The sequence below is a fragment of the Mesoplodon bidens genome, assembly GCF_964165515.1.
Source record: "Mesoplodon bidens genome assembly, chromosome: 17".
NCBI lineage: Eukaryota > Metazoa > Chordata > Mammalia > Artiodactyla > Ziphiidae > Mesoplodon > Mesoplodon bidens.
In genome coordinates, this window is record NC_138174.1 from 4521505 (window position 1) to 4537752 (window position 16248).

Sequence of the window (16248 nt, forward strand, 5' to 3'; positions counted from 1 at the left end):
TCAGACGCCACCAGGCTCCTTGGCTCTTCTCGGTTGCTGCTCCTGTGAATTGGGCCTTGTGGTCACCCTGTCAGGGTGGCAGTGTGTCCCAGTCATTGGGTTTTCTCCTGCTGTAGGGGGCAGTAGATTTGCTGCATACGTGGTAGGCTTGAAATTCTATATACCTCCTTCCACGAAAAGCTGAGATGTCCTTGGCTGTATAATGTACTTTTTGAGGAGAGAAGTGGCTTGAACTCCCAGGGTGATGGCGAAGGCTTTCCCGAGTGTCCGGTGACCCTTTGCAGCCCAGGTTCGGCCTTTCCCGTGTCCTAGTCTGTAAGCTCTGCCTATGGTTCTGGGCTGTTGTGTCCTTTCCTCTCTTAGTACGCGTGGGCTTGTGCCTTTCCTCTCTCTTGTCATTTTAGCGGAGTGGGGGAAAGGTAAAAATGCACGTATTCAGTCGCTAATGCTTAACTGGAAATCTTGCGTACATCCTTTTTCTACAAAAGTAGGATTGTGCTGTCCATATATCTTTGAAATCTATGGCATTCATGTAAGTAATTCAACATCTGTTGCATATTGAGCCGATTCTCTCACATAGAAATGATAGGATAATACAGATTCCTGGAAAAGAGTCCGTTTTCCCGGGAGTTGAAACTCTAGGCTTGTTAAAATGTGAATATGAGCTTTTAAAACTGTCTTTTTAAATTTTCAGATTGTGAGCCATGCCTTTAGTGAAGAGGAACATCGAACCCCGGCACTTGTGCCGGGGAGCCCTGCCCGAGGGCATCCCCAGTGAACTCGAGTGTGTGACCAACAGCACCCTGGCCGCCATCATACGCCAGCTGAGCAGTCTGAGTGAGCGCTCTTGTCTCGGGTCTCCTTTCTTCTGATTACCAGTGACATATTAATTTTAACAAATTTAGCAAATTGATTTCGATTCAATAGTTATGTGATTGTCCAGAGAAGAGGCTGCAGCTTTGAAGGAGAGAGCCTCCCTCCCGCCCACCCTCCCTCTTGAATTTCCCAGCGTGCAGTCAGCTGTGGCCCCCTCACTGGTCTGGTGATACCAGCTTCGTGTGATGAAGTTAGCATTGACCAGTTCACAAGTTACTAGGTACCACCAAATGTGTAGATTTAAAGTAGTGTTCATTTTTAAAAGCTAATTAAAAACGAGGGTAAAATAATTGGCATTTTAAAAAACGTGAATTATGCATTAAACTTGGACAGGACTAATTTTTTTTCAGTGTAATGAATTGAAAACTAGGTCACACCGATGATATGCCCGGCTTTAGAAGAGAGGCTCAGTACATGTTCATTGATTGAATAATGTTCCAAATGAATCAAAGAATCAAGCCCCAAGCTAGTGAGACTTGCTGATTTTAACCTACTAAAGGTTAAAATGCAGGTATTGACTTCCAAATTGAGGTCAGCAGATGAGTTGATGGTTACGCATATGCAGTGCCATGTACACATTACATACACAGATTATAGAAATATAAGCAAACGCAAGCGTAAGGGAGGACTTCCTGTTACTCTAATTTTGAACATTAATATGAAATACCCAAGAAATATTCCATATCTTAAGACTCACATATGCATGAAAATGCTTTTCCTTCAAAGCTTTTTGAAGTTGCAGTCTTTCTCCCTAACTTTTACATTTACGTCGTGATCTTATTTTCTCACTTCGTCCCACTCCTTTTCGGTTTAGATGGTTCACACTGCATTTTGGATGACAGGTTTTCACAGTTAAATTTTCAGAACCTCTGTTAATAATGAGAAAATCCTCCATGAAATTTCACATCCTGGCTTCATCAAGCAGGAGAGAGTGGTTTGAAAAAAAACTCAAGTGCTTTTATTTGTTTTGAAGAAGAAACACTATGGATGAGTATTTTTTTTTCTTTAAAAGAATTGTAGCACATCATTATTGATATATTTTTGATATGTCTATAATCATTGGCTAAACAAAAGTAATTTGGAAATTGCTTAAAATGTGCTTCAAAATAGATTTCTTCTGGAATCTGAACTAATTATAATTGATTTTTGGTAATAGTTGGTAAAATGTATAAATTCATATAATTACAGGAGGATACCTTGTAAATTATTGAAGGGTGAAAGTATTTCTGTGTGCATTCATGTATCTCCGTAAGAATGTTTTTTTAGTCTCTTGTTTTCTTATGGCTGAAACGTCTATTGGCATAAGGTCTAAGTGATGAAAACCAACGTGAACCGTTAAGGTTTTAATAATCACACCGTGTCTCGTGCACAGTGTTACATCAGAGGTGCCTGCTTGGCCATAGTCTCTTCTAAGTGCAACTACCCGCAGGGTACATTTTGTTCTGTAGAGTCCGTGTGTAGGCAGAATGATCACAGCCCCTCGGAGGATGTCTGCATCCTCACCCTGGGAACCCGCAGATGTGCTGTGTGACTGGGCAAGGGGAGGATTAAGGCTGCTCGTCAGCTCACCTCACGAGAAGGAGGTTATCCTGGGCTGTCTGGTGAGCCCCGTGTAATCCCGGGGGCTTACAGTGGGAGGAAGGAGTGTCAGAGTGATAGGATGGGAGGAGGATCCATCAACCGTCGCTGGCTCCGAAGACAGGAGAAGAGGCCACGAGCCAAGGAGTGCAGGTGGCCTCTGTACATTGCAAAAGGCCGGGAACTGGACTTTCCCCTGGGGCCTCCAGAGGGAACAGAGCTCTGCCAGCGCCTGGATTTCAGCCCCGTGGTAACATTTCACACGTCTGATCTCTAGAGCTATAAGATAGTAATTTTGTGTTGTTTTAATCCACTAAAGTTGTGAAAATTTGTTACAGCAGCAGTAGGAAACAGTGCACCACTGGGGCCGTGGTGATGTTTTTTTTTAAATTCATGCTCATGCCTAATTCAAAATTTTCTGCTATTTCTTTTTTTTGAAGATGTTGGGGGTAAGAGTTTATTTATTTATTTTATTTTTGCTGTGTTGGGTCTTCATTTCTGTGCGAGGGCTTTCTCTAGTTGTGGCAAGCGGGGGCCACTCTTCATCGCGGTGCGTGGGCCTCTCACTATTGCGGCCTCTCTTGTTGTGGAGCACAGGCTCCAGACGCGCAGGCTCAGCAGTTGTGGCTCACGGGCCTAGTTGCTCCACGGCATGTGGGATCCTCCCAGACCAGGGCTCGAACCCGTGTCCCCTGTATTAGCAGGCAGATTCTCAACCACTGTGCCACCAAGGAAGCCCTGTGGTGGTGTTTTGTACACATATCCCGCTCTAGCCTCATGAGTGGACCAGGCATGGGTCCTGGCCTCAAGCACGGTCCACCCCAGTCAGCCTGCTTCAGCCCTGATTCTCTGCTAGAATCACTGGGGGAGCTTGAACAGAAGATGCTAGGAATCACTGCAGGGATTGTGATCGGGGTGACCTACGAAGTCAGATGCTGCGTGTCTGGATCGAAAAGCCTGTCTGGGCCAGTCGTGTTCTGTCGGGAAGTTTGAACTAAGACACAGCGCGTGTGCTCGTTTATCGTGGGATCTACCGCTGGGGTGTGGCCCAGGACCGAGAGGTCCCGGTGGCCATCGCAGGCCTGCATGGTTATTGTGGGGGATGGAGGGAGGCCACAAGGAGCTAGAGGAAGCCAGCGGGCGAAGAAAGGCAGGAGGGCGCAGGGAGAGAAACAGGCGCTGGGCACGAGCGAGGCCCCGGGCCGGCGAGGCAGGAGGGTTGCACTGATGGCCCTGCGCCCGGTCAAGGAGCCACGTGGCCGGTTCACGGCAGACCCTCACAGGTGCCCAGGTGCCCTGTGCTCGCCGCCCAGGGAGGACGGGGGCGCGAGAGCCAAGGGTGCAACTTCAGAAAACGAGGATGGTTGTTAATTGGTGGTGGAGCAGCAGATTACTGATAACCAGTGATTTATTTATTCCTGTTTATTCACTCGGTGCCCCTGTAGGTGCAGCATACAGTAAATAAAGTCAGCTGGGTCCCTACTTGGAAGTTACAAAAGCATATATAATTGACGTCAATATGGTCATACGATAGGCAACATGCACTTATGACCTGCCATAAACTCCCGTACATGATGAGCGACATCTACATTTTGGGTGAATCTTTAGTTTTTGTAGGTTTTTTTCCCACTGAGTGGAAATATAGGAGATGAGAAAAGGTATATGCAAAAAAATTTTTATCATCTAAAATTGTTAAGGAAAATAAGAATTTAAAAGAATGTTTATAAGTCAATAAAACAATGTTTTTTTCTTTTTTTTTCCTGGGCATAAATAGATTTTTTAAATTTTTATTGGTGTATAATTGCTTTACAATGCTGTGTTACTTTCTGCTGTACAGCAAAGTAAATCAGCCATACATATACATATATCCCCTCCTTTTGGATTTCCTTCCCACTTAGGTCACCACAGAGCACTGAGTAGAGTTTTTGTGTTGTTTTCTAATTTTCTAATCATTCATCAGTTATTTTTAAAGTGAAGTTTTAGGGAAAGTATGAGTCTGTAATATTAAAATTCGTCTGTTACTGAGGATTAATTTTCAAGATAAAGTCAAAACAGAGGCTATTTTTTTATTCCTTTGAGTTTCTGACCATCATTCATAGGGTCCTGCCCACCCTGCCCCCAGCGCCTCCACCCCCAGATTAGGACAGGTGATGTACAGTCATCTGAACTTGCTGTAAGTGATACAGCAAGTGAGGGAGGCTAGACTTTGTCTACAAATGCCATCTTGGGGGAATCCCAAGGGGAACTTTAGGGATTTGCCTTGACCCTAGAGTGGTCATACCTGCCTGAGCAGCAGACTTGTCCTGGGAGACTTGTCCTCCTGCAGTAATCCAGAGTAACTAATTCTCTAGTGGGTCTAAGGAAGGAAGAACAGACCAAGGGGCCAGAAGGAATTTCTTTGGTCTTTACCAAAAAGGAAGACTAGCAATTGAGGGCCCGATTCACCAGATCATTCTGACTCTCATCACATCTATGGGGGAACAGTTCAGGGTCATGAGGGTTTAAATAACTTTACATCAAACAAGAGAACCTGGTCCTGGTACCAGATAGGCCTTTGAAGCCCCAGTGACTCTATGTAACTTTGGGGAAATCTTTAGGTTTTTACCAGTTACGGTGCTCCCACTACATCCAAACTAGACCCTTGACTTTAAAGGGCCAGAAATTTTTGTCAGAATTAGATATTTCCCAGGCTTTTCAGGGAATTGTTTCTTTTCAATGAAAAAATATTGCTTATTGGTATTGAGTATAAGAACAGTCACAGACATGAAGAAGAGGAAATTTGTAACTTGAACAGCCTTATAATTAGAGAATAAGTATCAAAAACTTTCAGAGCTTTGTCCAATAAAATAAAAAATTAGTGTTTAGTAGTTTTCAGATTTTTTTCCTTTGAGTGTTGCTAACTTCTAATATGAGTGACGGTGTGGGGAGGGGAGTGGGAGGGAGAAGGAAAGCCACTTTTTAAAGTGGTTTTGGTTAATAGTGTGTTACTTGGCCTGTTGGCCATCTGTATGTCTTTTATGGAAAAATGTCTGTTCAGGTCTTCTGCCCATTTTTTGATTGGGTTGGTTGTTTGTTTTGATATTGAGTGTATGAGCTGTCTGTATATTTTGGATAATAATTCCTTGTCAGTCATATCATTTGTAAATATTTTCTCTCACTCCATAGATTCTCTTCATTTTGTCAGTGGTTTCTTTTGCTGTGCAAAGGCTTTTAAGTTTAATTAGGGCCCATTTGTTTATTTTTGGTTTTGTTTCTTTCGCCTTAGGAGACAGATTAAAAAAAATTGCTGTGATTTATGTCAGAGTGTTCTGCCTATGTTCTCTTCTAGGAGTTTTATGGTTTCACATCTTACAATTAGGTTTTTAATCCATTTTTGAGTTTATTTTTGTATATGGTGTGAGGAAATGTTCTAATCTCATTCTTTTACATGTAGCTGTCCAGTTTTCCCAGCACCACTTGTTGAAGAGACTGTCTTCTCTGCATTGTATATTCTTGCCTCCTTTGTTGTAGATTAACTGACCATAAGTGTGTGGGTTTATTTCTGGGCTGTTTATTCTGTTCCATTGATCTATGTGTTTATTTTTGTGCTGGTACCATGCAGTTTTGATTACTGTAGCTTTGTAGTATAGTCTGAAGTCTGGGAGGGTGATATATCCAGTTTTGCTAATTATTAGAGAAATGCAAATCAAAACAATGGGATATCACCTCACACTTATCAGAATAGCCATCATCAAAAAGTCTACAAATAGGGCTTCCCTGGTGGCGCAGTGGTTGGGAGTCCGCCTGCCGATGCAGGGGACACGGGTTCATGCCCCGGTCTGGGAAGATCCCACGTGCCGCAGAGCGGCTGGGCCCGTGAGCCATGGCTGATGAGCCTGCGCGTCCGGAGCCTGTGCTCCAGAATGGGAGAGGCCACAACAGTGAGAGGCCCACATACCGCAAAAAAAAAAAAAGACTACAAATAACAAATGTCAGCGAGGATATGTACACTGTTGGTGGGGATGTATCAATAAATTGGTGAATTCACTATGGAAAACACTATGGAGGTTCCTCAAAAAACTAAAAATAGAACTACCATATGACCCAGCGCTTCCACTCCTGGGTTTATATCCAGGAAAAATGAAAACATACATGCACCCCAGTGTTCATAGCAGCACTATTTACTACAGCCAAGACATGGAAGCAACCTAAATGTCCATTGACAGAGAAATGGATAAAGAAGATGTGGTACATATATACAGTGGAATATTACTCAGCCATAAAAAAGAATGAAATTCTGCTATTTGCAGCAATATGGATGGACCTAGAGAACATTATACTTAGTGAAATAAGTCAGTCAGAAAAAGATACTGTATATCACTTATATGTGGAATCGAAAAAATAAATGAATGTATCTAGCAAAACAGAAACTCACAGATATAGAAAACAAGCCAGTGGGTAACCACTGGGAGGGGCAAGATAGGGGTATGGGATTAAGAGATACAAACTGCTAGGTATAAAATAGATAAGCAACAAGGATATATTGTACAGCACAGGGAATTGCAGCCGTTATCTTATAATAGCTTTTAATGGAGTATATAATCTGTAAAAATATTGAATCACTATACTGTATACCTGAAGCTAAAATAATATTGTAAATCAACTCTACTTCATTGAAAAAAAATTAGTGTGTCACTTGGTTTTCCAGTAATGGAATATTGATATATTTTTCTTCAAATAATGACAGTTTAGTGTAGCAATTAACATTAAATCAGGGGTGCTTTTTCATCATTTTCCTTGATTAATTATCTGAGTGCTCTTGTTCTTATCAGCTAGTTGCTCAATTAAAATTACAGTGTCTTGCAATCAAATTCCTACTGATATTATAATGTAATTTTAATATAATTTGCTTTAAAAAGGAAATAGGGCATTTGTGCCAAGGATGACGCAAATCCATTTCAATACCTCCCAGGCTGGTTTCCACTTCTTTCACCTCGTTCTTGTGATTATAGCTGTCTTCCTTTTCCTTTCTTAAGAGTATGTCACAAGGAAAGGAGTTAGACCTTAGGTGCCTCCCCTGCCCCAAAGTTTTTGGTTATATTTGATGGTACTAATAAGGTCATATAGAGAACTTAGCACAGGACAACACAAAGGAAAAAAATTACAAATTTTTTTATTAATCAGGGGAAATCAGTGAAAATGCTTTGTATATATCATTATAAAAGTGATACCTCATACATACGGTTTTGTAGCCTATACTCAGTTGTATATAGTAAACATGTTTGTTGATTCTTCTAAGACATTTTTAATAGCTAGAGATTACTGTGTTATATTGATACAGTATCATTAACCATTATCTTGCTGTTGGACATAACCGTATGTTTCTTTGTCAGGGAGTCACTGTCATAATTCTTGCATAAAACTGGTACATACCTTGCTCGTCTTTTTTGGCACCTTTTTTTTTTTTAAAGATTTCTTACTCTTATAGGTTATTAGACTTTCTCACAAAGAGCTAAGATCGTTCTTACAAATGGTATAAAATTTTGAGACTCCATTAATTTTAAACGTGAGTCTCTGGAAAAAAGTTATTACAAAATCTATTTTCTGTTAATTTCTACATTGAGTACTTGTATAAATGAGAAAGAAGTTCTGTTTTCTTCTCAGATTTTAATTAGTGATTATTATTTTTATTGCTACTCCTTACGGTATGTATTATGTCTCGTATCAAACCAAATGCCAAATCGTCATAAAAATGCTTCCTTGAGGGCTTGCAGTGTAATACATCTGCTCTATGTAATTGGATCTGAAATTCAGGGTTGTATTAATTGATTATACCAAGTGCAGTTCTAGTCAGAATAGAGATTTAAGTATTTTGAAGGCATGCACTGAATAGATTTCTTGGATGTTTTTAGCCAAATGGGATCTTTGAAGTGAAAGGGAAGATGTAGACACAGTATATGCAAGAAATAGATCATAAGTTCAGTTCCATGCAGGTTAAGGCTGGGTTGAGGTACTTTAAGAGAAAACGTATGGATGTAGTGGACAGAGTTGACTGGAAGAAACAGTCAAAGTTTAAACAACTTTAAACTTCTTAAAGTTTACTGCTTCAATCTGAGGTAAGTATTTGCATGACTTGTGGATAAAAATAGGAAGCCAGTGAAGAGAGGTAAGAGAAATGTGTACTTAGGAAAGTATAAGGCACAACTCCGTCAGCCGTAGAACTGGAGGTGAGTGTAATAAGAGTCCCCCACAAAGGCAGGACTGTTGGGAATCCGAGCACTTACCGCCCCACCTGGAACATCGGAAACACTTCCTTAACAGAAGAAATGACGAGGGGGCCGTTTCTCACTTCTCCTTGCCCTGGACGGGCTGCGACCTGGCAGGGTTTAAGTGTAGACTAATTGTCCAGAGCACAGGTGGAGCGCGGGCCCGCCGTCAAACCTCCCTGCTTTTGTCATCGGTGTTCTTCCCACTTCATGAGTTCGTAGGCTTATGGTAACGTGTCTTCGGTGACTTACAGGTGTCTTTCTGATGGTTGTGATTTGCACTGTTATTATCATCTAAAAACTTAGAGGGAAGATTTTCAAGGATTTTAATGTTGTTTTCTAAAGTTGTCCTAACCATGATCACTCTCCTCTCGGGTCCACGATTGTGATTACCAGCGTCCTGAGTTCAGTCGTGTTCCTCCTTGACGTCGCACCTTTCATAGGAGTAAACATTGTCTACTTCATTCTTTTTTTTTTTTTTTTTTGCGGTATGCGGGCCTCTCACCGCTGTGGCCTCTCCCGTTGCGGAGCACAGGCTCCAGACGCGCAGGCACAGTGGCCGTGGCTCACGGGCCCAGCCGCTCCACAGCATGTGGGATCTTCCCGGACCGGGGCACGAACCCGCGTCCCCTGCATCGGCAGGCGGACTCTCAACCAGTGCGCCACCAGGGAAGCCCTGTCTACTTCATTCTTGACTAGTCTTTTACACACGTTGTCCAGCAAAAAATTAAAATAGGAGACACATGGGGAAGGAGAAAAGCATGACTCATAATTAAGAGAAAGAGAAGTTAGTAGAAACAGGATCCACAGATGACTCCAGCCCGACGTTTCAGGAACTTAGAAACCACTCCCGCCTGCATAACAGGAAAAGAGCTCAACAGACCGAAATCCACCAGCTTCTCTTAGATCCATCAGAGAACTGAGGTCACAGGACAAACCGCGGCCCCATAATTTGGGAAGACAGACAGATTCTGAGAATCACAACTTACCAGGATATAGAAGTTTTGAACAACACTCCCAGCCAATCTGACCTAATTGACCTTTACAGCACACTAAACTCCCACCTGCAGAATACACATTCTTCTAATGTTCAGTTCACATGGAATGTTCCTCAAGATGGGACATACGCTTAGCCAGAAAATAATACATTTGAAAAGATTGATACCATAAAGAGTATGGTGTTAATGAGAAAATAATTATAATAACCTTTTTAGATAATTCTCACATATTGGAAAATCAAGCAATAGCTTCTAAAATAACTCCTTGGGTTAAAGAAGAAATCAAAAAGGAAATTGCAAACTGTCTCTAACTGTGTGGGTAATGAACACACAAAATCACCAATGTCTTTGTGGGATTAACGTAAAGAGGTGCTTAGGGGGAAATTTGTACCTTTAAATGCTTATATCAGAAAAGAAGAGAGGTGTAAAATCACGAGCATTCCTCAGGTGGGCACTCGGGGTTGCTCAGCAGTCCTGCTGTAATTCCTTCGCTAATTAGTTTTCCCCGCCCAGATATGCCTGTTTCACATCTTCTCTTTGCACCCCAAACTCTGAGCTGGTGGTTTGCTTATTTCACTGGGAAAATAAGCGCATTCAGGGGAGAACCAAACACCCGCCTCCTGCCAGGTCAGGACTCTGATCTGCCTGTGCACCAGCGCCCTGCCCACCCTGCTCTACAGTGCTGGCCCCAGGACTCACTCCAGGACTGGGTTAAGCCCGTCTTTCCCGTGTCCTCCACCCCACCCGGTCCGCATCATGCCTACGGGATGTTAACATACTGAGACATCACCCTCAGGTCATCCTCTCCCCGTCGCCCCACTTCTTGCTCCCTTCGCAGCAAGCTTCCTTGGAAGAACCACTCCTGCCTTTACCCGCCTCCTTGTCTCTTGTCCTCAGTGAAGTTCTGTTGCATCTTTTCCCGAGACTGTGCTTGTCAGTGTCACCCACAGTGACGCCCACGTTGCTAAGTCCAGTGCTCCGTCTCAGGCGTGTGGCCTGATGCCTGAGCACCGTTCGACCCCTGATAACTCCCTCCCGGTCCTGGAGGGCTTCCTTACCTGTCTCAGGCCAGCACCCTCAGGGTGTCTCTCGCCTCACGAGCTCTTCTGTGTTTGTCTCCTTCCATGCGGCCCCAAGATGTGGCCCCAAGCCCTCCCCTGCTCCCCGTCCCCAGGCCACCGCATCCGCCGTGGCCCGAATACCACCTTCACGCTGACGGCTTCCAAACGTACGACCTCTCCCCAGACCTCAAACTTGTGTGTACAGCTGCTTACGGAAGCATCTCACGTGCAGCGTGATGAAACCGAAATAAGGATTTTCTTCTCTCTTCCCCCCCATGTATCCTAGCAGGTGGGGGCGCTGCTCTTCCAGCTGCCGTGGTCTTTCCCTTCTCTCCTCCTGCATCTTCACAATGTGTGCTGAATCCGCACACACGCTCCCACCTCTGCTGCCGCAGTTCTGGTCCCAGCTGCCCCAGCCCTGCTGTACGGGGGCCCTGTGGGACCTGCCCGCCCAACTCGGGTCCCCCCACCGCAAGGCAAGGACATCCCTGTCTCCGTCCTCCTCCGCCGCTCGCCCCCTCCCTGACGCTGTCCTCACCTGCAGCCTGTCTCTGCCTGGAAGGTGCCCCCTCACCTCCAGCCACCGTCCGCTCAAAGGTTACCTTCTCAGAGAGGCCTTTTGTGACCACCTGAGTGTCACCCATTTCCTACCATATTCTCTTGCAGCTTTGTTTTCTTCATACCACTTGTCATGCGATGGACTGTCTGTTTATTTATGGCCTGTGTGGTATTGTCTGTATATAATAAAAGCTGTGTTCATTGCTGTATTTCTTCAAGCGACTAGTATAGCGCCCGGTACACAGTGGGTGTTTGATACATATTTGCTGAATAAGCTGAAAATGCATAACAATCAACATCTGTTATCTTAGTTCTTATAAAATGCTTAGAAAGAGTATTGTAAACAAGTATACAAAAAAGTTCACTGTAGTTAACTATGCGTGACATTTTTTACTTTTTATTGTTCTAAGTTTTGCAAATTTTCTACCATGAGCTTGTGTTGCTTTTATATACCCACAAAGACATTTCAAAGAATCACGCTGTATACTATGTTTTTTTTTTTTAACTTTTATACATACTTATAAATACAACAAAGACAAAAGAAATGAGTGTTAGCTGTTGTTGTCTTAGATTGGACTTTGGGCCGTTTTTCCTATTGTTTACATTTCCATATTCTACATTTCTTGTAAGCATGGATTACTTTCGTAGTGGGAAAAAAGTGAAACTTTAAAAAGGAAAAAAAATAACTTAGGGCCCAATAATTATGACATTATTTTATGGAATTCAGAAGCAGTTGGACTTTATTACAGACACTGTAATAAATTTATTTTTTAATTTTTAAGTTTGAAATGATTTCAGACTTACAAAAAGGTCAAAAAGAGTACGAAGAATTCTCAAACTTTCACCCATGTATTATTTTACCTCATCTTTTCTTTTTCTCAGAAATTCCTCTCTTTTCCTCCTGCCCTGCTTTCTCCTCCTGTGTCCCCTCCTGTGTCTCTGTGTGTACATACATGCATACACATACGTACATCGTTCTTATATATACAAACACATATCTATTTCTATCTTTCTCCTTTAATCTGGAGCAGTTCCTGAGTCTGTCTTGACTTTTATGACTTGACATCTTGACATTTTAAGGGGAACCAGCCATGGTTTTATGGACCATTCCTTGGTCTGTATCTTCTGATGCTCCCTCATGACTAGATTTAAGATGTTCTCAGGACTGTCACAGAGGGTTGACACCTCCTACTCAGGGCATTTTGTCTGGAAGCACACGTTACTGGCTTGTCCCGTAACTGCCCCTGTGAACTCTGATTGCTTGGTTAACGTTTTGTCTGTGGGTTTCTCTACTGTAAAGTTTTATCTCCTGTGTAATTAGTAAGTATCTTATGGGGAGACGCTTTGAGACTATGCTCTATCCCAGTTCTACCCAGCAGTCTTAGCATCCATGGATGATTCTTGGCCAAAGCACTTCTTATTGGGGTGGTTACAGAATGGTGATTTGTGTCATTCCCTACTTTCTTCTGCGTTTATTAGTTGGAATTCGGATGTAAGTGCTTCCACTTCTTTCCCTGTTATTCATTCATTCAATTGTTTATGTACAACAGTATGGACTCATGGACTCTTACTCCATGGATTGTAAACCATCATCTTGATTATTTGTCTTAGTGCTCACATTTCCCCAGACTTGGCCAGTGGGACCCTTTCATGCTGGCTGCTGTGTCCTTTTGACATGTCCCCACCACTCTCTGAATACTTCTTTAATTTTTTTGAAAAGCACACCAAGATATTGTAAGCGTATCTTGTACTTTTTCACCCTCATCCCTAGAACCAGTCATTTTTTCAAGGAGCCTCGTTCCTTTTAGTGGAAAATGGAAAGCCAAAATCGTGACGAACCCAAGATCGAGGTGCTAGGTGTACGGATTAAAATTTCTGAAGGACCTCGTTATGACTGGTTCCTTGTTCCGCCGAAAGGACTCTCACAGACACACTGATTGTTTCCCGAAAATCCTAAATACAACGGAAAATCTGCACATAATTTTGATGCTTTGGCAGTTGGGAGGCGTACTTCATGACCTGACACACTTGGACATAAGCTCATGGTGGTGCTAATAAGTCTGTAAATGGATTCTTTGTCAGTAAAGAATGAATAGATGGTGCTTACCTCTGTGTGGTCTTCAATTCAGAATTATTTTAGTTTAGCTATTATTGGACTTGCCACTGGAAGAGTGAGTACAATTAAGCTTTTCGAATAAGTTGCCGTTTGCAAAACTGAACGCTGTAATTGCAACACTTTATTCTTGTTCATTGGAAAATATAGTTCTTCCATTTCCTTCTCTTTAGTCGCTTGTCAGCTTCCAGCAGCTGGAAAAGATTAAGTATGCAAGTCTTTAATTTCTGTTTCTTTTTATAAATTGAGAACTTCCAATGGGAGTATAGTAGCAGTTGCATGTTTTTTTCAAGTAGGGTTAAGCATCGAAGGTAAGGGGCCCGTGTTATTGACCCTTTTCAACTTATTTAGCGTCTAGCAGAGTGTGCTTCTCGGCAGTGCTTGCTGTGCTTTGAGAACGCTGATGTCTCTTCTGCAAGAGGTTGTGCTGTATATGCCTGTACTCCTGCTGGTATATGCTGTCCCTATTAATTAGATTTCTGCAGAGTTGAAGGGAAAAGGGTTCTTCTGGAGTTGCACTGGAATCTTTCGTTTTCTAACCATGAATGGGCAAGTAGAAAAACAAAAATTAGTTGGTTCCATTTGGACTGTGTCTGACGTTCTAAATAAACAGCCACTAGACCTGGATCTAAAGCATTCGGAACACAGTGCTTTGTCTACAGGTCATCCCGGTGAACGGGCAGGCATTTTCCCAAATGGGCTTCAGAAAACAGTATTTCTGAAAGGTGTTACTGGTGTTTCCAGGCCCAGTCAGTTTGAAAACGAGGTGTGCTAGGGGCTTCTGCAGAATCCCAACACACACGAGTGTATTAAAGATTTTAAGATGCCCTGAGGCATAGATACATGTTTAATCCTTCTAGTCCAGCATTTCCCAAACTTACATGAGCAGGGAGCCTTTGTTTGCTGTGTCCTTGTTAACAAGAAAACACTGGTACAGGTTATGTGTTTTTATTCAAGAGATGCTGAGCACGGGCTCAGCACAGACAGTGCAGAGAAGCAATGCAGATAAGGCATGGCTCACACCGTTAAAGAGCTTCCGTCAATAAAGACAAGAATAGGGGCATGTGATGCGTCCTGTGACTGAGGCGTCCTTTGGGTACAGTAAGTCCCTGACATATGAACAAGTCCTGTTCTGAGAGTGTGTTCGTAAGTCCAATTTGTTCATAAGGCCAACAAAGCCTAGGTACCCAGCTAACACAGTTGGCTATAGTGCTGTACTGTAATAGGTTTATAATACTTTTTTTTTTTTGCGGTACGCGGGCCTCTCACTGCTGTGGCCTCTCCCGTTGCGGAGCACAGGCTCCGGACGCGCAGGCCCAGTGGCCATGGCTCACAGGCCCAGCCGCTCTGTGGCATGTGGGATCCTCCCGGACTGGGGCACAAACCCACGTCCCCTGCATTAGCAGGCAGACTCTCAACCACTGCGTCACCAGGGAAGCCCTATAATGCTTTTCACACAAATAATGCATAAAAAACAAACACAAAAAATAAAACATTTTTAATCTTACAGTACAGTACCTTGAAAAGTACAGTAGAACCAGCCACATCATTGCTGCTTTTACACTTGGTTCTGGACATCCTGGGCTTGAAATAAAGATACTATACTACTGTACTCTATACAGTACTGCACAGTAAAGTACACAGAAGCACAACCACTTGTAGAGGACGCACGCATGTGACAGTGTACGCCAGACACATGAACTAACTTACATGACTGGACCTGGGAACGCGTGTTCGGATCTTTGAAAGTTCGCAACTTGAAGGTTCGTATGTAGCGGACTTACTGTATTTGAGAACACAGAGAGGGGCCTCTGATCTCACAGACCCCAGTCTGCATCTTGAAGGATTGATTTTAAGTGTATGCATTTATATTCGTTTATTCAAAACGCTTTTTGAGCACCTGTGATGAGCCAGGTACACCCTAGGCCTTGGCGACTGAAACAGCAGCACACAGACCGAGGAGAGACCTCCTCTCCTGGATCGTATGTCCTAGTGGCAGGAGCCAGGCAGGAAACAGGATGAATAAGTATGGGTGTGTAACTTATTACGTGGTGGTAAGTGCTCGGGAGAAAAATATAGCACGGCAGGGACGGGCTGCGTGTGTGTTTGTTTACGTCTGTGAGTGTGGGCAGGAGGCGATGGCCGTTTAGCTGTAGTCGCTGGAGAAGGCCTCCCTTGGAAGGTGACCTTGGGTCGAGACCTGGATGGCAGCAGTGGCCCAGGCAGGAGGGACAGGAGGTGTGAGCCTGAGAAGGAGCGGGCGTGGCCGGCGCAGCTGAGCATCAGCAGGGGCCGGTGTGGTCCTCGTGGGACGTGGGAGGGAGAGGGAAGCAGGGGATGGGCCAGCGAGGCAGGTGAGCCGGGCCACGTAGAACCTTCTGAGCCGTAAGCGGCCTTCAGCGTCTCCTGAGCGAGGTGACTGCGCGGATTCGAACCTGAGGAGGACTGGCAGGGCCTGTGAGCCCGTGGGGCGGGTTTCGGCAGTGCGTCCGTCTGGAGCCCAGAAGCGGGGCAGAGCTGAGGTGCACAGGGCCCCCGCGTCCTGCTGAGAGCCTCAGGGGTGGCGCTAGGCTGCTGGGAGCCGTGCAGGGTCGGCGCAGCCGCAGCGTGCTGCAGGGATTTGAGGGTGGAAGGTCCGTCTGGAGGCAGAGGAACAAAGCTGTTGATGTAATTCGGGCGAGAGACAAGGAGGGCCAGAGCTGAGGGGTTGGGGGGCCCCCGAGGGGTTGGGGGGCGTAAGGGGCCGAGGTTTGGTGTCAGTGGCCCTGCAGGGAGGGAGCCGTCACGGGGGACTCTGTTCTCGCTTGGGCTTCTTTTGG

General features: G+C 44.1%; 1 protein-coding gene across 3 annotated transcripts in view; it reads left to right on the plus strand.

Annotated features, from left to right (window-relative positions):
• WASF3 (WASP family member 3) overlaps nt 1-16248 on the plus strand; it is a 92593-nt gene that overhangs the window by 51506 nt on the left and 24839 nt on the right. For all 3 annotated transcript variants that reach the window (XM_081214711.1, XM_081214713.1, XM_081214712.1), the window contains exon 3: nt 695-837. In XM_081214711.1, coding sequence (XP_081070837.1) covers nt 705-837 — 133 coding nt within the window. In that variant the 5' untranslated portion in view covers nt 695-704. The remainder of the gene's footprint in view (nt 1-694; nt 838-16248) is intronic.